Source organism: Cyanistes caeruleus, chromosome 2 (genome assembly GCF_971803275.1).
Source record: "Cyanistes caeruleus chromosome 2, bCyaCae1.hap1.1, whole genome shotgun sequence".
NCBI classification, from domain to species: Eukaryota; Metazoa; Chordata; class Aves; order Passeriformes; family Paridae; genus Cyanistes; species Cyanistes caeruleus.
The window spans coordinates 64,853,276-64,874,442 of NC_141702.1; the positions used below are offsets into that span (position 1 = coordinate 64,853,276).

A 21,167-nucleotide genomic window follows, 5' to 3' on the forward strand; every position below is an offset into this window, starting at 1 on the left:
GTTCAAAGTGTGGGTTACACAGATAACTTTCCTGTGGGAACATGCCTCAACCTTTCGTTTCGTAGTCTTGAGTGCAGGTAAGAGTCTTCCACAATGTTTAAGCTCATTTCTCATTAATGAAAGTGAGAGAAAATATCGTTGGTGAACTTGAGTATCAAATGGTGATGTACTGATAGTGTACTTTGCTGTATTAAGCAAGCAGTAAATGTGCTGTACAGTTAAATGGAAGCAAGTATTTTATCCTTTCAGTTTTTAATCTGTGAACAGAGCTGATTATACAGAAGTCGTTAGCAGAAAGAGTTGCAAGTCCTAATACCTAAGACAGAATTAAACCAATCACAGCGTGCCTCTTGTTTTTTCAGTTGATTTTGATGCCGTTTCATTCCTGTCTCTAATATGGTTATGTGGTATATTCTTGAAAATAATCAAACTGTCAGCTTTTCCCACTGCAGTGCACAGTGCCAGCCTTCTGTTGGAGGTGCTTTTTAGCTTAAGTAATTTATCTGCCTGTCACTAAGGGGAAAAAAGTGCTTATTTTAACCAAATTTTCTTTTTAGTTTTGCATCTGTATGAGAAACCAAGGTATTGCTGATAATTCAAGATGTTAACTTTCCAAGATATTTTGTTTTACAATAGATTAATATCTGAAAACAGTGCTATTTAACTCATTATTAGGATCAAATGATTTGAGTTATAGTGAGCAATACTATAACAGACTATGTTGTATATGGAGCAATCACCTTGCTTCTCTGGGTTTGTTTTTTTTAACGTATTTGGTTGTTTGTTTGGGCTTTTTGGTGTATCTTCTATTGTTCTTGTTAAAGTAATAAAAATAGCTCTAAGAATTTGTCCTCAGGAACTGAGCTGGGAATTATTTTATGGCCAGGTAAACCAGCTTGCTGTCTTATTGGACATTCTTCTCTGAGCTAAGGGGAAAGATTTTTCTGTATAAATTGCTGTCAGTGTGTCTTCTTGTAGTTAATATTGTCTTTGACTCTGCATAACAAGTTTGCTGTTCAGCCCCTGTGTTGGATTGATTTTGGTAGCTGCCAAATGCCCACCCAACTGTGTCCTGACCCTTGTCTCATTTGGACAGGGGGAGAAAAATAAGAGTGAAAGCTCATGGGGTGAAATAGGGGTAGGGATATCACTTGCCAGTTTGAACTGTGGGCAAAATAGGCTTGATTGAGGGGAATTTTTTAAAACTTACTGACACTTAGAATAGCATAGAGTGAAACAAAGAAGAAAAGCAAAAAGACCTTCTACCTACCTGTCTCCATCTTCCCAGACTCAATTTCACTCTTTAATTCCCAAATCCTTGCCACCCTTCCCCAATGGGAATGAAGAAGTCTGTTTATTTAAATTATATCTTCAGCTGGAATGTTTTTTGAGAGAAAAGCTGGATTTTCTTAGCAGACACACGTGGTCAACTCTCAGCAAGAGTATGAGCTTAAAAACATTTTGGTCCAAAATTTTTCAGATGGTAAAAGTGGACTTATGGTCTGAAACAAACTTAAATATATCTGCAAATAATTCAAAGTTTGGTTTAGCGAATATGTTGATGCTTGTAGGAGCAGGGTTTGGCTGAACAAGTGTGTCCTTGTGCCTTTCTTTATCATGTGTGACTCTCAAACCTACACCAATGAAACCCATGTTTGAGGCATGCAGATTTGCACTGAATACTTGGCAGCATCTTGGAGACGGTTCTGGCCAGCTGCTCAGCCTGTGCAGTGTTCCACTGCTTGTCTGTGAGCCCTGCTCCTGCTTCTGATGGCATCAGCTGAAGGAACCTGCAGGAGCAGTGAGGCTGGGCCACAGCCAGCATCAGCAGGAGCAGTGGGTGGTTTCTAGCCCCTTCTGCTGAAGTCCTTAGCACAGTGTTCCTTATTCCTGCATGCTGCCCTGTCTCCAGTCCTCTCTGCAGGCTTGGTGTAGCTGTCACCCTCCAGAGGGACAGAGGGTGAGTCAGAGCTCAGTGACCACGTGTATATTCTAACAGTCTTGTCCTGCTCAATATCCTTGAACATTATACACAGCAGAGTTGTATCAAGTAAATAATTAGCTACTGTTCTGACAGTGTGAATGTGCTCTTTTTCTCTAAGATGGGAGACTATTGGACTAGCCAAAAAAATTTACTCTAGCCATTGAACATAATATCCCAGAAAAAACAGCCCTACTAGATCCAAACAGAACCAAACGTACCTGTGTATACAAATTATTAGTGCCTGAAGGAATTAGGAAAATAAATGCTCTTCATCAGTTCAGTAGTTCAGCATGCAGTCATGCCGGGTCCATCGCTTCTTGTTCAATTCAAAATTGGATGTGACACTATGCATAAACCTGGATCCATCTTATTTTTCATAGTGTAGTCTAGGGAAGCAGAGCAAAGTTGATGCTAGAGTTGGTAGAAGTTCCTAAAGTAAAATGGTCCAAATAGCAACAGGTCTTGTAGAAATTCTCTACTGGCTTAGCGCTATCTCCTGAAGACTTGTGAGACAGATAATGTCTGATTCTCTTGTTCAGTTATTGACTGCTTTGCAGTGGAAGAGTACTATCTCATGTCTAATAAATCAGAAGCTTTTTCCTTGTTTCTGTCTTTGCATATTCATTCTCCTGTTGTGCTCTTATGCCAGTATAAGTGAATTATTGAGCCTTCACCTTTGCAAGAAACAAAATGTGTAGTTAAGAAAATTCCAAACCAGTATCTTATGTTGTCAAAGGAATTGTTTTTTTTGGGGGGAAATATCTCTGATATAGGTAAGTGATGTGGTGTGTGTTTTTTAACTTAGCACATTATGATTTTACTGCTGCTGTGGTGTTTTTTTTGTGTGACCTTCAGCTTTTCTCCTTTTGTTATGCCTAATTACCTCTTTGAAGTTATTTGATCAATATCTTCCATTTCTCAGGCTAGTTTTATTTTTCCTGATCTTCTTACAATATAACACTTCTGCATTTTTGTCTTAACTCTTAAGGTTTTGTCTTAACTGTTACCTTGATTGAGGGGAATTTTTTTTAACTTATTGACAATTAGAATAGCATAGAGTGAAACAGAGAAAAAATGAAAACACTTTCTATCTACCTGTCTCCATCTTCCCAGACTCAATTTAATTTCTGTCTGCATCTTCATCTTTCCCAAATTCTTTTTTGCTGTCCTGTGGTTTGTGTTGTAATTGATACAATAAATACAAACACTCATGCTTCATCCTTGAGTACTCTTAGTCTTTGATAATTCTTCCTTTTCTCCCAAGAATGAGTGTCCTTACATACTGCTTTCTTACATGACTTCTTCTGATATGCTAGAATTAGAGAACAAAAGAAATTCAAGCTTTTCCTGAAGATTCCATGTGTTTTGTTTTTTTTTTCTAAAATGTTCATGTCTAAGAGCTGAAGTTATTACAACTGAGCAGCTGGAGTTCTGTGTCATCTTCTAATGCTCCCTTACTGAGTCCAAATTTCATTCTGCTTTGGAAGGATTAGAAGGTTGGGAGTCAGTATTAATTGCTTTTCCTTTTTGCAGCCACGTACAGACATGAGAAATAACAGTGAAGCATTGTGACATGAATAGAAAGAGTGGAACAATGTGACAAGACTCAAGTTTCTGAGCTTTTATTTGTTTAGTTTTTAGCAAGCTGTTGATTTTATTATATACTTACCTCTGCAGGGCAAACAAGTCTCTCTTGTATGTGGAAGGTTATGATTAAATGCACAAAAATTGAAATAAGCACAAAAGGTTGCTAAGCCATCTCTTAACTATGCTAATTCTTTTGAGAGCAAAGATCTTCACATACATTGCTTTTTTTCCCCTAGCCTCTTTAGAAGTCCACTCTGATTCTTCCTTTGCATTTATCCCCTTTCACTCAGTTTTCAATTGTCATTTACAAAATTCGAGGCTTCTGTTTCTGAATAAACTGAAATCTGCAAATGCCATTTTGTGGAGGTGGTCGTGCTAGTTCATAGCTGGACTGAAAAGATGCTGCAGGATAAAGCATGTCTGTATTGCCTTTTAAGCACTCCCAGAGCTCTTCTTAGCTGGACTGTGTAACTTTGAGGGGGATCACAGCAGTGTTTAGTAGAATCATTCTAAGAAGAAAAAGAAGATTGTGTATCTTCTGGCCACTTGAGCTCCTTGTCAATGTGACTTTATTTCCAAACCTGTTGGATAGTGATGATGTCTTTTGTGCTATTAGAGCAAGTAGCAGGCAGGTAGGTGACTGACATTTAGGATGCATTTGGTTCTGCTACACCAGCTTGCAGATGCATGTACAGCTGCAGGAATTCTTTTCTCTCTCCCTTTGTGGTAGGCTTCATGAATACTTGGGTTTTGTGAAGGGTCATTCTTGCTGCCACAGGTTGCTTGTGTGTCAGTGGTAGACAGCCTGAAAAAAGAACACTGTACTGCATCTTGTTCCATGATCTTCAGTGTGCATTACTACTGTTTCCCACTAGCTTGCTTCTTTGTAGTGTAAGAAGTTTTATTTCTATTTTTGTGCCACTGCTTTGCTATTGTGTTCTGGACAAGAAAATATTCTAAGTTTTAAAGAGTTGCCTTAATGTAGCAATACTATGGAAAATTTGAAGTGGTAGTTGCCATCAGTGAAATTAGATAGAGATCTTCAGAAATGAAAGTCTAATCTGTATTATGTGAATTAAGCTTCTTATGTCATTGTGTCGGGGATAAAAATGGTGTTTGGGGTGTTTTGTTTTTTTTTAAAAAAAAAAGGTGTTTTTGTGATTTAGTTTTTAGGACTGTTGTCCAAAGAAACAAACAGCTGTAGAATAATCTTGTAATAACTTTAATATTAAAGCTGTTAAAGGTTTTCAACTGTATTTATATTACAGTGGTTTAAGATGGTATGTTAAAGTGGGACGACTTAAAAACTAGCAAATTTCATCAGTCACATTGCTTTTGGTTTTACCTTGTGTGATGCAGGTAAAACTAAGAAATACTGAAGTTATTTGTGGTAGTTAGCAATGCAGAGTGTTGAAGGTAAACGTTTTTGCTTTTAACTTGTAGATATTAATTTTAAACATTGAGTTAAAAGCACTTTCTAGAAGCGTTCCCCATGTTTTCCCCAAATCAAGTTTATAGTACGCATAGCTGAAGATTCAAAGGCAAGTCATGACGACAGCAGCATCTTTAGAAGATGACCTTGTGATTTGTTCTGTTTATTTGACCCTCTTCACACCACCTGCTCTTTCTGTGAAGGTAATGTTATTGTTTCAGAAATAAGAATCTGTCTTTCATTACCTTCATAGAGGTGTTTCATGAATCTGTATAACCTGAAGAGTGTGGAATGGGTTGTGGGATTTTTTTTTTGCCACTGTGCTTTATAGTTTGTGGTAAATTAAATGCATCTTTTTATTGAGACTTTGAAATTCTTGCAAATGTATATGAAGTTAATTTGTTGTAGCAGCTTTCTCACTCAGAAGTGCAAAAACATGTTAAATAGAAAACAGGCTTCTCTTAACCCCTTTGGGGAGCCACATGAGTTTTTCTTTTCTTTTGTAGAGAGCCAGCCATTTTTTATGCTTCTGGGAGCACATCTTTGCATTACCCCATCTCTTTTCTCTCCCTCATTTGACCCTTTACTCTGAGCAGTAGCACATCAATGAAGACCCTTCACAAGCTGCTCAAATGTGTTGGAGCAGTTGGGCTTTGCATCACCAGATGTTGGTGATTGATCTGGTACTTGGGAGTTTTTGCATGGGTAGGTCTGACAGAGCAAACGTGTGCCTGGCTCTTTGGAGAGCTGGGCATGTGCAGAGAAGGTGCTGAGAGGTAACTTCAGACTGGGATGTTGTACTGAACCCCAGCTTTAAGAACAGCTCTTGTTCTAGCTATGCTTATAGCATGCATTTTGGGAGATTGGGAAGTACTTGTTCAGTAAAACTGTTTGTAGCCACAAATATTTTTTGGCACTACTTGCAAATAGTTCTTCTTTCTGGGGGTGGGGTGAGGGTGGGAGTGTGAAAGCCTTAGAAGAATTTCCCCCTTGCATTATGTGACCCAGCAATGGTGATCTTGGCCTTTTTTGGGGTGGGGATTGAGGACTGATCTCAGTCTACTATGACACTGGAAAGATACAAGTATTTTTACTGATTAAATAGTACCAGACCAAGTGTTCTGAGTTTTAAGATAAATCACTGAATTGAGGAAATGATTGTTTTGTATTGAATCAAATGCTTTTGTCTGCTGCAGAGGCTGTACTTGGTATTTTGGTTTGCTCTATATCCTGCCTTCTCTTGGTGGCAAAGAGCTGATCTGCCATGCAGCTGTCATCATTTCCTCATCATTGCCTGTAGTGGTGTCCACAGGTAGATAATGTGTGCTTGTGCTTCTTCCAGAAGCTGGTCTTCAATGGTGCTTCCTCTAAAATACTGCATTTTCACATTCTGGTTTGCAGTTGAGGGATCTCTTCAGCCATAAATTATCTCTGTCTTTTTGTGGACTCTTAATTCCATAAGCTTGTCTTGGCTTTTTTAGCCAGTTTGTACTAGTGCTCTTGTTTTTCTTGTTTCACTGGTGGTTATCATCATTTTGGTCCTCAGGCTAGCAACATTGAGGCTGCAAGCTCCATCCTTGCTGAGGCATAGACACCACCTGTCTGCTGCAGGGACACTGACCTTTGGCAGAGGGCAAAAAAAGTGAATTGTGAGCCTGCTTATTGCCTGACTCTTTAGCACTGGGAAGGCATGCAAAAGAACCCTCTTGGAAAAAGCACCCAGGACAGGATTATACCTGTGAGTGTGACTGATTTACTGGAATAGTTGCCAGAGGCAGCAGTACTAATATGACATATAATTATCTGCTTTCATTAGGTGATCTTTTTATTCTGTTGTTTAGCTAGTTTCTACAAAGGTAAGGGTGATGTGTCTATTCCAAATTGTATACAAACCTGCTTGATTTGTTAGTGACAGAAATCAAACTCTCTATTTGCACAGGCTCTATCACCGTTCTCTTCAAAGCTTGTCATTAAATAATAAAGCATTGGGAATGGGATGTATGCATGTCATCCTTTGCCTAAACAATGGGCAGCTGAAAGCCTGTGGTTCTGCCAAAGGCTTGGTAGGCTTTGAGCTTTGGTTGGTCTCCTTTTGACTGCTCTGTTTCTGTATTTTCACTGAATTATGCAACAGTTGGGGTTGGAAGGGGCCTTGAAGACCTTCTAGTTCCAAACTCCCTGTCGTGGGCAGGGACATCTTCCACTAGATGAGGCTGCTCAAAGCCCTATCTAATCTGGCTGGGAATGCTTTCAGGGATGGGGCATCCACAGCTTCTCTGGGCAATGTGTTCCAGTGCCTCAGCATCCTCATAGCAAAGAATTGCTTTCTTATAGGTAATCAAAATATATTCTTTTCAAACATTTACTCCTTGACCTGTCAATGTATTTCTGGATAGTCTCGCTCCCTATTTTTCTTGTAGCTCCCCTTTAAGTACTGGAAGGCTGCTCTTCTCCAGCTGAACAACCCTGACTGAGCCTGTCTTCATGGGAGAGGTTTTTCAGCCCTCAGATCATCTTTGTGGCCTCCTCTGGATCTGCTCCCACAGGTCCTTGTCTTCCCTGTGCTGGGGGCTCCAGAGCTGGAAGCTGTTCTCCAGGTGGAGTCTTATGAAAGCAGACTGTCTTCTCCGGTTTTTCTCACACTGTTGGGAATGGTATATCTTTAGGGATCTTTCTATGTTGAATTAGGTAATATTCAATGGGCTCACACTGGTGGTTAGTGCTTGCTTGATTGCATAAATACCTGGTTTAATGTGTTCCAGATATTTGTTCTGCAGTTGCCAAGCAGAATTTATTTACTTTCAGAGGAGTTAATCAGGAGGGGGTTCAGCTTTGGGGACTAATTAATGACTAAGCCAGGGAAGGAAATGAGAGTTTAATTAGGATATAGGATTAGCAGTGCCTCAACTTACTGCTGTTCTGATCAAATGACAAAAATCGTATGTTTGCCAAAAGCCATAAGAAGGGACTATTCATAATACTTTACTCCAATTTCTCTTGTTTTTTTTTCTCCATTAAGATGTCTCACTAAAAACACAAAGTGGCTAAGACACCTTTATGACTGTTTCTTCTTAGCTCTAGAGGAAGAACAGTAATTTTGTCATGAGCAAAATGCTCAAAGGTTTGCTTAGCATTTCAGTTTCTGCACAAAGGTGCAGAACCTTCCCCAGTGGTGCAATGTTCCTTTGCCAGCAAAGGGGTATAACTGAGAAAGGAAATAATTTACCTCAAAAATTTGATTTGCCTTTCACTTAATGTTCCTCACCAAGGCTGGGTGGCAGTATAAGACATTTAGCATTCTTTGGGTTGGTCATGTGAAGCTAAAAGCAGGCGAACTTAGCAGGTCACCACTTCTGTAGTGGACTTTCTGGATTATTTTAGGGATAGAAATGAGAGTATGTGGTGTAGTTTGGCCTAACAAATATTTTGGATTTAAATTCTTCTGTTATCATGTTTATTCTCTTTGCTTGCTTCTCCATCTTTAGGTCACTACTACACTTAAGTGACTTTTAGGGGCTTCCTTCAACCCTTCTATGTTTCGGGTTTCATCTTAGTAATAACAAAGGTTAATAGGCTAAGGTAAATAATTTACAGGCATCAGTGACTGATCCTTGACAAAATAATGGAATAGTCAATGAAACTCAGACTTGGCCTGTCTAGAAACAAAATAAACAATTTCTGCTTTTTTAAACTTCCTTTGTCTATTTGATCTTTGTGAAGACTGAGCTTAACTTTGATGTCAAAACTGGTATGCAACAGTTTCCCCCAGTTCTGTCTTCCAAGTGTTGCCTGCCCAGGAATTTGTAAGGGTAGCATCACTTGATATGAGTCTTAGTTGTGAAGAATTGAAATGTGCTGGTCAACTGTTATAAGCTGGACAAGAAGTGTGTAGAAGCTTTCTGTTACATATTCTGTTAAGTGAAATTATTTAGCTTTTCACTAATCCGTATTGCTAACTGCTAGGGTCGTGTGCCCTTTGAGTGCTTCCAGGGTTGGTGATTCCAGCACCTTCCTGAGCAGCCTGTTCTAATGTTTGACCACTCTTTCAGTGAAGAAATTTTTCCTAATATCTAGTCTAAACCTCCCTTGGTGCAACTGGAGGCCATCTCCTCTTGCCCTGTCACTTGTTACCTGGGAGAAGAGACTGAACCCTACCTGGATACACCCTCCTTTCTGGCAGCTGGAGAGAGTGATAAGGTCCCCACCAACCCTCCTTTTCTCCAGGGGGAGCAACCCCGGCTCCCTTAGCCGCTCCTTATAGAGCTCAAAGACTTGAGCTCCAAACACTTCACTGTTGCCACTCTCTGGACTCAGTCCTGCACCTCAATGTCCTTCTTGCAGTGCTGGCCCAAAACTGGACACAGGGTTTGAGGTGTGGTGTCATCAGTGCCAAGAACAGGGAGATAGTCACTCCCCTGGACCTGCTGGCCATGTTTTCTGATGCAGGCCAGGATGCCATTGACCTTCTTGGCTATCTGGGCATGCTGGTGGCAAGTTTGTGAAAAAGGAGTTTGCTTCCTTTCTGTGTCATTCCTTTAGGCATGAGCATGCTGCATGTTCTTGGATGTGCTCTCATCGACTCAGTGCTGCTGATGCCACACCTGGAGTACCTGGTCCAGTTCTGCTCCAGTTCTGGGCTCCCCAGTACAGGAGAGATGTGAACATACTGGAGTGAGGGCCACGATGATGATGAAGGAACTGGAACATTTCTCCTGTGGGGAAAGACAGAGAACTGGGACTTTTCAGCTGGAAGAAAAGGATCAGAATCCAAGGGATTAAGGCTACAGAAGTTTATAAGTATCTTAAAAGATGGTGCAAAAAAGGCCTCTCAGGCTATTAAAAGGACAAGAGGCACAAGGGGAGCAAGCTGAGGGAACTCCATTTTTGTGAAAACCCCGTCTTGGCTTGCTTAGAGAGGTTGTGAAGTCTCTGTTACTGCAGATGTTAAAAATCTGAATGGACATGGCTTTGGGCAACCTGCTTTGACTGGGAAGTTGGATTAAACAAACTATCTCCAAAGACGCCTTCTGACCTCTAACATGTTGTACTTTCTACAAAAACACCTCAATCAGAATTTTACTAAACTTTCTGCAAACAATGCAAAAATCAGTGGATTCATACAGGTGAAAGCTTGCTTAATCCTTGAGACATCCACATGAAATTGCCAGGAAATAGATATTGATATTACAGTAATTATAAGAGTCATAAAATTGCAATGGGTGAACTATAAATGTTATATATATGAAATGGGTGAACTATACATGTTCATTGGTTTTGGTCTAGTAATCTTGTTCCAAGTGATAGTGTGTTCAGACTCTAAGACACTTCTTCACTTGTTTTCTTAATTTCTGAGTTAATTATCATTGGAAAGTTCATTTTTTATTACTTTCTGTTGATAAAATACAACTGTCAAAACTAAGTGTGACACTTTTTTTTTTGTTTAAGGCTAGATTTCTAAATACTGTCAGAGGTTTGAAGCAAGCAAACCCAGAGAGCTAACACCTTGCTTTTGCATAACTCAACTGCATAAGGTGTTGTTATGTTATGATTGTCTTCTACACTGGACTGATAGGAAAGACTTAAATTCCATGGGGTTATAAATTCCATTTGTTTTTAAATAACTCTAGTCTGCATGCTGCCATCACTGAAATGGGTCCTACACAGTCTGTATCCATAGATGCTTCTTGTTGGAAACATCTAAATATCACTTGTGTAATTTTGAAAATGTTAGCAGCATACAGTTTTCTTAAATATGTTGATTTAATTGATTTTCACAAGGCAAGTAAGATACTCTGATTAAACTTGTCTTTCCATCTTTTTTTTTTTCCCCCCCCCTGCACAACTAGTTCAACTCGTAGTAACTAGAGGAAGTTTAATCCAGTATTCACAAGCCTAATTGTGTGTTATGAAGCTAATGAAGCAGCTAGAGGTTGTGTGAACATCCCAGTCAGATACGCTGGTCAGCATGTGCCTGTGAAGGACAGCCTGGTGTGTGCCCAGCTATACCTGCAGCCTGTGCCCGTGTGCTGGGATGGGGTGGGAGTTGCACTGAGAGGCCAGAGAAGAGGTGGGCAGGAGCTGGCACTTACGGGGCATCCACTGATATGTAGGAGGCCAAGCATTCTTAAATCTTATATTTAGGAAACTGGAGCATGTTAGATATATGTAGGAGCCAGGCATTATTATTTGAATCTCAGGAATTGGCTTGTGTTTGTGATAAGCTGTTGACCTAGAGTTTTAGAGAGGAATGATGATATCTAGGAGCTTGGGTAAAAGAGAGGCAGCTCTGAGGGAGTGAAGCACGAAGGGTTTTAATATTTGGAGTGAAAAGACAGGGGGTGAGGAGGGTCTAGGATTGCAGCCTTTTGGGTTGTTGGAGGAGAAAAATAGGAGAACTTCTGACTGAAAGAGTTGGGATAGAAGAGTTACTGGAATAGAAGTGGGCAGAAAAGTTTAGTGTTGCAAGTAACTTTTCAGTGCTACTGTCTTTACCTGCCTGTCACAGAGAACAAAATAACATCTTGTGTGAACATTGTTTCCTGAAGATGTTCAAAGGCGGTTGTTTGTGATGTCCGTATAATTTGAAACTCTGCTGTAACTAGGAGAGAGCTGCTAGCGTATATACAGTTTATGGCTTGGCTTCCTTCTCTGTCCAAGTAACCTTGTTTACTTGTGCCTCTGAAGGGGCTGACATCTGTTGTCTCTGCTTCCTTTCTGGTATGCAGATAGGCTTTTTGTGGGGATGGCTCTTCTGTTATGCAGAAGATTATGCTGGTTGATCACAGCGATCCCTCCGACCTTGTATCCTGTGAATCACCTCCACAAGTGCAAGTGAGCCTAATAACAGTTCTAATTTCGGCAGAGAAAAAGCAGCAGATGGCTAACACCAACTTGTGGATTCCATTTTCTTTATAACCACTGAGAAACTCAATGACCTAATCTGTGCTTATAACATAACCAGCTGTAGTAAATCTAGTTTATGATTTTATTTGAGATCATAAATTTACTTTGCCTTTTTTTCCTTAGGTGCCTTCCTGTTTGTTGCTTAGAAACATCATCTTTGGTAGATTTTGGGCAGGAGTTATCTGCCTTTCTCTTCCTTCCATGTGCTGGGCAGTTTGTGAAATATGTGCTCAAATGTATTTGTATTGTATGTGAAAGCTTGACAGGGCTGTCCTGCAGTGGGAATTGATGCTGCTTGGTTTGACCTGGTGTTAGGGACCCACTGCAAGGTGTTGGAGTGAAATGTGGGGTTTCTGGTCTGGTGACCCTCTGGAGCAGCCTTGTGTACTGCCTGCAATTCTGGAGCAGCCTCAGGACACTGCTTACAGCTCTTGGGTTGCATTGTCATCCCATGAAAACAGCAGGGTCACTGGCTGAGCAGTGTGGGCTGTCAGGCTCCTGCTGAGCATTATTTCTGTCTCCTGAGAGCTTGGTTATCTATACCTCCCTTTTAATCATCATTCCAAAGTGCTGAGACCACAGTGTGGCGTGTTAGGTTGCTTTTGTTGGGAGGTATGGAAACAGCTATTTTAATATTCCTTCAGCTGTGAGGATGCCTTCCTCTAGGTTATCAGTTGCTGGGGGATTTTTTGTTGTGAAGTAAACACAAATTAGCTTAAACTTACAGTACACTTTGGTGAGAACCAGAGGGTAGTCCTCATTACTTGTCTATGGTGTCTTGTTTTTGCTGGTGTCTACTGTTGGGAAACACCAGGTAGTGAAGTGCATGGATTTCCTTTTTGCATAATTTTATTTATTGATTTTTTTTTTCCTAATGCTTATATTCCATAGTTCGGTCTCTACAGAAAACTTAGAATTTGGGTAACTGTGTTTTGTGTGCCAGTTGCTGTAGGCAAATGTTGTTACTTTTTTTTTGTTTTTTGGTTTTTGGTTTTTTTTTTGTTAGATACACTAATATAACTCTGGTTTTGCCCAACTGCTGAAGTTTGGAGAGAGAAGGAAAAGGAATGAGGGAAAGCTTTGTTCATACCACCGATTGCAGAAATTAAAATTGCAGCACAAAGGTGAAAGTTTCCAAGTCAATTATGTCTTGTATTGAGCTATTTTTTTCTGCCATGGTGTTGCAAGAGAAGTGAGAATCTGCAGAACAATCTCTGCTTTTGCTTTTTGTTCCTTTAAAAGGACTAAACATCTTACCTTCCCCATTTTCTCTCCAATCCTTAAAAATAGCCTAACCCAAAACCTGCTGATAAAGATTATTCTGTGTTGATAAACTCAGGGGTCTGTACTCCCAATGAGCTCAGGCCTCCTTCTGTGAGCTTGGTGGTCCCAAGCTGGTGTTTCATGGCTTTCTTGGCTTTTTGCTTCTTGCTAACAGGGATAAAAACTATGCTGGTTTCCATGCTCAAATTGTAGATGCTTATTTTGTGTCTTTTGCTATATCAATTAGTCTGAGTTAGACAAAAAGATAATTGCTTTCTAAAAAAGGATTTATTTTCTGTCTAAAAATACAAAACTTATCCTTCTTTTTGTTACTGTTTTCAGGGTTTCCTAGGTGTGATACTCTTGGGTGGGGCAGTGTCTAGGATAGATACTACTGATTGCCGAAGGGATGTTTCTAACTTCCTTACATTCCAAGTGTCTTAATTGAAACCCACAGGCTAATTCCTCTTTTTATTTCTAAATTCCTTTGCTGAGAATCTAAATAACGAGGTGGTGAAGGCAATTTTAAGTCTTCAAATGTGAGATGACCCTTGTGAGATGACTGTGCTGGAGTGGTTGGGCAATTTCTGTACTTTATTTGCCAATCCAGTCTGTGCTTCTCCAGGGCATTTTCATTATAGCGCTGTTCTGCCAGCTGTTTTGGGTGCGATAACTTCTGTCTTTCAAAAGCTAAATAATGCAGTTCTGTCATGCAAGCATGTAATGTGTTTTGAGGAAATAAGAAAGCTCTCTTTCAGCATGAAACGGAGGCTGAGTAGAGGACAAACAGCAATCCAGTGAGGCTTTTGTTTTTACCTCTATTTTTAGATAATTTAGATTCTGTTTCGCTCTCCGACATGATATTCACCAGGTAATGGATTGGACTCGAACTGTGTTTTCAAGGTGCCCCAGACAGGATTTTATTAAATTACAGGACAGTGCTGTGGGTGGAGGAGGTATGTAAGGCTGGAAAAGCGGCTGTTGGGGGCGACTGAGTGCCAGGACACAGCCGGGGCATCAGATCACAGGAGTGGGTGTTTTGAGTGCGCTCCAGTTGGGTGGACATACATCATCTTGTGTAACAGCAGCAGGCTTCAGCAAGCAGGCATCCGGGATAGGAAACTTTTCTTCTCTCTTTTGTCATCACCAGAGTTTAATTTTGTGTGTGTGTGTGTGTTTAGGTTTGTTTTTATTTCCTCTTAAAGGAACAAACTGTTCTGACATTGTCCGTTGCTAGTCCATTAAGTGGCTGGAGGGCAGGCAGAGCCACACTGGCCAGAGGAAACAGTAGGTAATGAAGCAGAATTTGGCCCTGAGTCAGTCCTTGGCTTGTATTGTCAGGCTGCAGCAGTGAGAAAGGAAACAAATGTTTTAGCAGCTTGGTGAATTTGTTTCTCACTGGGCTGTAACTTGCTGACATTTTTAATGTCTTGTGTGAGAAGTTGACTGGCTGGATTACTGTGTGCTTTGTTGAATGGTGATACTGTTTTCTTGACTGAATGTGGCTAATTTGTTATCCAAATCATAATGTCAGCCTCCGGGGGTTAGCCTTACAGACTTGTAGGAATCTATAGAAAATTACTTTGAGGGATAAAATAACTTGTCAGTGTTGCTATCAAAGCACTAGCATTTCAGTTTGTGGGTTTTTTTTTTTTCCTTTTTCACAGGGACTTATAGCAGAAAGCTCGACAAAACTGTAGCTGTAAAGGGCAGTTACAAAAATCCTACTTTCAGAGGCTTTTATAAAGCAAACATAAAAGCAGAGCCTGACTGGCAAGGGTTGTCTATGGATTTTATAACTGTCCAGGAAGATGGGAGTTGTGGGGGTTCTCACTCCTTAAGAAATGGAAAGGATGCTCTGCTCCTTAGGGGATATTAGGGGAACGTACATTCATATTCTTTCATTCACCAAATCTTTTGTCAAGACTAAGTAGTTTGTGTTTATCAAAGATGAGGGTTTTGGTGGCTTTTTTTCCTTCCTCTTCCTAGAAAACCCTCTTTTTGCAAAGTGAGGAAAGGGGCTGGATTTTAAAAAGTGCCTGTGTGCTACTGCAGCACGGCCAGCAGGAGCACTGCCACAAACTGGACTGAGGTGCTGGGGAGCAGCTGTAGGAGCAAGGCCTGCTGAGGGAGTCCTGGCAGGCTGGAGCTGGGGAGAGCTCTCACCTTGTGTGTGCTCGGGAAGGGGCTGAACCCTCCAGGAGTGGGGCATGTAGAGCTCTTGCTGCACTGGATTTATAAATTATCTATTATAAATTATATATTTATAAATCCAAGGCCCTTTTCATAACTGTTGCTCTCCCTTTTACACAGTTATACAACTGTTTTTGGCCTCTCTGTTCTTTGCCTTTATCATGCTAAGGAGTAATAATGTAAAAAGGATGTGATACCTCAAACTGTGGTGTTACTCTTCGTTCTCAAAGATGCTTAAGGAAGGAAAAAGGCAGATGGAGCCTTAGGAAGGCATTGCGGTACACAGGTGTGTATTTGGGAGTGTTGGCACGAAAGGGACAGGCAGGTTAATGAATGATATTTAAAAAGAGAAACATGTTTAAATATCATGATGTTCAATGCAATTTGTAATTAGTGCTCATAAAAAACATTGGTCCAACAGTGGCTGTTGGACCGATCTAGTCCATTACTGTGTCTTAAAAGAAAAAAACAAAACACAAGTCTTGTAGGGTAAAAATGGATTCATTTTTTTTATTTTTTAAATTTTTTTAAATTTTTATTTGTTTTTATTTCTCTTTATTTTTTTAATCTTGTCAGCCAGGCTCCTGTGAGATGGATACATAGGATCTGCCAGGAACTTACTTGGTTCTTTCTGTCTTTGATGGCAGGGAGCTCTATGCCACTGAGAGGAAAAGACAGGGTTAACAAGATTCCTTAAGTCATTGTACTCCCCTGAAACAGCACCTTGAGTTTCAGCAATCTGAGCATGGCATGCTGTGCACATGCTATAGCAATCTTGAAGCTTGCTCAGAAAAATCTTTTCATGCATTGGGCTGATATCTTGTTGAGCTTGAGGTGTGACTCAAGTGTAGGGTCCTTTGGATCAGCTTTAGCTGCCAAAGAGGAGAGTCATAGAAGGGTGAAACAATGGCTCCTGGCTGATTTGCACCCTTTGTGTCCCAAGCCAGGATTTTCAGCTGTAGCCTAAAAGAAGCCCAGAATTGAGGTTTTATTTTAAATGGGTATGAACAATTTCATACAGTTTTTCAACTGTCATGACACTTCATTTCTTACCAGTGTGGCTTCTTGTATCTGGACTGAGCTGTAGGCACTATTCCTTGCTGTTAGGTAAAACATACCTGGTTGTTGGTTTCTGTTTGTAACAGCTTTTTGGATAGATATATCAGATGTGAATACATGGGTAGTGTCAGCTTCAGATTCATCTTAGGCTAGAAATGAGAAATATTGAGATCATCTATATATGAAATCTTCTGGTTGTGTTTTGTAATTTTAAGTATTTTTTTTTAATATCTGGATTTTATAGATAAAACTCTGTTGTACAACAGTCTCAATTGTTGCTGAGGTATATGATCTTGTATAATTTGATATTAATCATAATCTGATATTGCTTCAGAGTGCATAAATTTCCATGATTGCGTGAAGTAGAAAATTTGAGTTGCAATCAAGCTTTTTCTATGGCTTCATTCCAAGTGCAGGGACAGTTAGTCTGAACACCACTGTGAGTTTGCTACTTTGTGGTATAGATTCTGGAAGAATTGATGCCAGCTGCCACCAAGAGGTTCCACAAGAGAGCCTTCCAGACAGCAGTGTGTTGTGGTTGCCTGAAGGGTATCTCAAGACTGGTCTGCCAGGAAACCAGTGGAGTCTTGAAGGGCTCTTGGAGATTCCAGATCTGGGCTGCAGATGCCCAACAGTTTGCCTGGTGTAAGGCACTGACTGCCCTGCCTGTGGTTTGGGCGGGGATTTGGAGGTTAAAGCCTTCAGCAGGTTGCATGGATGTGTTTTCTTGTCTGCAGCAAGCAGACCTGGAAATCCATACTGGGGGAACCTCCTTGCCTAGTCAGTTGTCAGCAGGTATTTCACTCTCATTTAAGTACAGGTGATGAAGCACAGCCTCACCTTTAGCAGTGCTCGGTGCAATTTACCCAAGATGTGTCCTGTGATACAGGCAGGAGTGTCTGTCCTGTGCTAGAGGTGATTCACCCTGGTTCAGTGTTCAGGCTCTGTAAAATTGCAGGTGACTCCTAAATGGCTTCCTTAGGCATCCTGGGAAGCTGCCCTCCCCTCTGCACAGCTGGAGGCCACTGCTCCTCCCTCTGCTCTGACCTACAGGCACTTGCCTGCCCTTCCTCCTCATCCTGCTGGGTCTTTCTGGCTGTCTCCCAGACCCTAGGTGGTGGTACTTTGGTGCCACATCAGCAGGGCATCTGAAGGGAAGGGCTGCTGAGCTCTTCCCATACCTTAGCTGACCTTGTCTGTGACTGATCAATAACATGGTTCTGAACCCAGGTGCCAAAGCAGGCTGAGGGTGGGTAAGGCTGCCAGTGCTTCAAGGGTTGTCCCAGCAGCTTTGCTACCACAGAACCTATTATCTGCATCAGAAGCTTGAATAAGGGCCTCAGCACCTTGTGGAGTAATGCATTCAGGCAAAAAGGTGTTGACAAAGTCTGTTAATTAAAAGCCCCTGGTTTCATAGGTTGTTTTTCACCTGATGGGAAGCTTGTGAATTTTATGCATCAGAAACCCGCTTGGGAGGTGCTGTGAGGCTGATCCTAATGCAAAGGAGCTGCTGTGGTGACTAGCAAAGGCAAAACACTTGTGTGACTCTGCAAGTATCAGAGTGTTGTGGATGGTTGAACAGCTTTATTGACAGATAAGGCAAAAAGTTCTGCTTCTCAGGACAGTGTTTAATGTGACCTGTATTGAACAATCTGGGATTAAGAAGAATGCATTTTCACTCATTGTTTTCTTATTCTCTCTCTCCAGATGAACATAATGATGTACAGAAAAAAACCTTCACAAAATGGATAAATGCTCGGTTTTCCAAGGTAACGTTGGTTTGGATGTACTACTTTATTTTGTTTGGTTCACTGTTTAGAATAATTTTGGTTAAATATACTTTGCTCTTACTCTTGTTGAATACTCCCATTAAAATGTCAGTGTGTAGTGAAAACGGATAAAATAGTGTAGTGTTTGTTCCCTCAATCTCCCCATACACATAAACATTCAATACTATGTTTTAAGAAAAAATAAAAGATCCCATTTGTTAATGTATTAGAATAGTTATTTGAATGAGCATGTTTGTTTGGTTTTGTTTAGGTTTGGTTTAGTTTATTTCTACATGTGGTTTCCAGAGTGCATTGCAGCAGATTTTGAACCTTCATTGCTGTGTTTTATTCTGTCACTGAGTTGGTTTTACTCTGCAAACCTCTAGTTGAAGCCACCAAGTGTTGCTACTCGAGTCTTGACTGAAATTTTATATAATTACTTGTTAATTTTGAATTTTCCTCGGCTCTCATGCTGTACATTTCTCATTTTAATTCTTTTAACTGGCTTGAAACTTACTGAGGCTCTTTCGTGGTTTGGGGTGATAAAGGAAGTGAAGTTTCTTTTGGAATGCTATTTAAAGCCTGCTTTTTACACTGTTCTGCTGATAGGGAAAAATGACACATTGCCCAGGAGCACAAGTGTCTGTGCAAGGTTTTCCTACTTCATAGTTTGAATGTGTGAAAGTACCTGGAATTCTCATGTTTTTTTTCTACCTAGTGTGGTGCTGCAAATGGGGTAGCTGCTCTTTTGTATGCTCTTATTGAAAAGTGGCATGTGTGTGAGATCTTGAAAGCAGATAAAAAAAATTGACAGGAAGGGGGTGTGGTTGTTGGTTTGATTTTTTTTGTTTTATTTTTTTTTTTCAAATAAAGCTGCAACAGTGCTTTAGCAATGAATGGCTGCTTCTGGAGCGCTGCCCTTCTGAAGTTCTTGATGAGTAATGCAAGGAATTCTTACCTTCCTTTCCTTCCGGTGCAACAGGACACTGGGCAATGCAAGGCTTGTAGCCTTGGCTGAATCATTTTGGCTTAGGTTTGTTTTGGTTGAAAGCTGATATCCTGCACTCTTCATCCAATGCATTCTTGGCTAGTTTGCTCTTTAGAGGAGCAGTGTGTGTGGGTAACTGGTTGCTCTATGCTCAGCTTTTCAGTGCTGCCCAGAGGAGTGGTGGTCCTGCAGGAGGAGCACTAGGCAGGGCAGGATCATGTTAGGACAGAAAATGTGGTGAGAAAGAAAGGACTGACTGAGTCCTGTAGCTGGCATGAACATGGAAATGACAGTGGTATTGAGAATGAATGACAGTCATACTGAGAATGTGCCAGGTGACTTATCTGTGACTGCTGTGTGCATTGTATTGAAGAAGGTAAAATTGTTTTCAGTCATTCCGCTTGTACTCGTATAGGTATATCATATAAAGCGTCTTTTCTTCTGTGCTGTGTAATCAGACAGATCCTGCTAAGCTCCTGGATTTCCCTGGTGCAGGGTATGGTCAGATACTCACAGGATTTGAAGTGACTGTAGCTTTGTAACTCTGTAACTTCATGGCCCATTAAACACCTGAAGCTATGAAAGCCTTGTTAAATATTAAAGAGACTTCTGTAAAAGGACATACTCCCAACTGCTGCATGTCCAATTCAAACTTGAGCATGGCTGTTTTGACATGACAGGACACAGATTTATGAAAACTGGTATGTTCAAATTGCAAGGAAAATGATGGTGTTAAGTAGAAATCACCTAATGTAAGGAAGTCCAATTTCAATTTTTCCTTAAAAATAGAAAGGGGACTGACTTCAGTCCTGTCATGGTGAAGTTTTTTTTTATGTACCAAGTCATTCAGGTTGTTTTAAATTCCTTTTCTGTGAACTAGATTGATTTAGTTGCTTAGTAGAGTAGAGAGATTTTTAGAGGTTAGTTAAATGTAATCTGATTTACAGAAAACAAAATGGTAACTCAGGCATTTTGTGTGGAATTGCAAATTTCATTCCAAGAATTTTACTTGTCCTTCCATATTAATGATATTGTACTTGCCCTTCATTTAGGAAGACAAAAAGTAATTTCTTGAGCCTTTATGAACCAGCTTACCATACAAAAATTGTAAAATTGCAACTGCATGATGCTGAGTTTGATTTAAGTCAATTCAATAAGATTTTACAAAGGATCTAGAAAGGGAGCAGTGTCTTTCTCTTCTCTCATCAGAGAATATGCAGGTGAATAAAACACTTAAAGCAGCTCAAGTGTGCTGTGAGGTGCCTGCTTCGGATCGGCGAGGTAAGAGTTCTTGGTGTAGTTCCCAGTAGGGTAACTTGGTTTTGCATTCTTGGTTTAAACTGTGCTAGAACAATGCCTTTTATTTGTGTGTTGTTTGAAGTCAAGGCACAAACATTTAAAGTGGATTGAGTCTTAAGGTCAATAAATATACTCAGCCAAGTCTCAGTGCTCTCCAAGGAGAGCTATACACACTACAACTCAAAAGCCTATGATGGCTGTGTAGGAAGGATATTTTGTTCAAATTGAATGGAATAAAAATTTTTAGAGAAATAGTCTGTTACCAAGCTTTAACCAAGTTTGTACTCTATGGATGCTAACTATGAAGCAGGGAGCACAGTGCCTGTGGAATAGCAGGCCACATAACTTTCTCAGTCTTGCCTGAGAAACTGGCCTGGGAATTAATAAGGAGGAATTAAAACAATCCTCAGAGACAGAAAACAGCCTTGCAGGTGCTGTTTGTCGGTTCCTTGTTTTCTTGCAAGAGAAGGTGGAGGGGTGGAGTACCCCACTGACCAATGATGGTGATGTGTCAGTTTACTAGCCAATAAGAGTTTTACTCTTCTGTGCTTTCACATATCGGTCTATAAAAAAGACCTGAGGTAATAAATGGAGAGAAATGCTCCTGTTTGACTCCCAAGAGAGTCTGTGTTGTTCTTCTCACCGTTCCCAATAGAGCGACAGTACTCAAATATTGAGGCAGAGTATTTC

At 40.5% G+C, this 21,167-nt stretch overlaps 1 protein-coding gene across 9 annotated transcripts in view; it reads left to right on the forward strand.

Moving 5' to 3' along the window:
* UTRN (utrophin) overlaps positions 1-21,167 on the forward strand; it is a 339,362-nt gene that overhangs the window by 39,836 nt on the left and 278,359 nt on the right. For all 9 annotated transcript variants that reach the window (XM_086877551.1, XM_086877555.1, XM_086877553.1 and 6 more), the window contains one exon: positions 18,129-18,190. In XM_086877551.1, the coding sequence (XP_086733677.1) occupies positions 18,129-18,190 (62 nt within the window). The remainder of the gene's footprint in view (positions 1-18,128; positions 18,191-21,167) is intronic.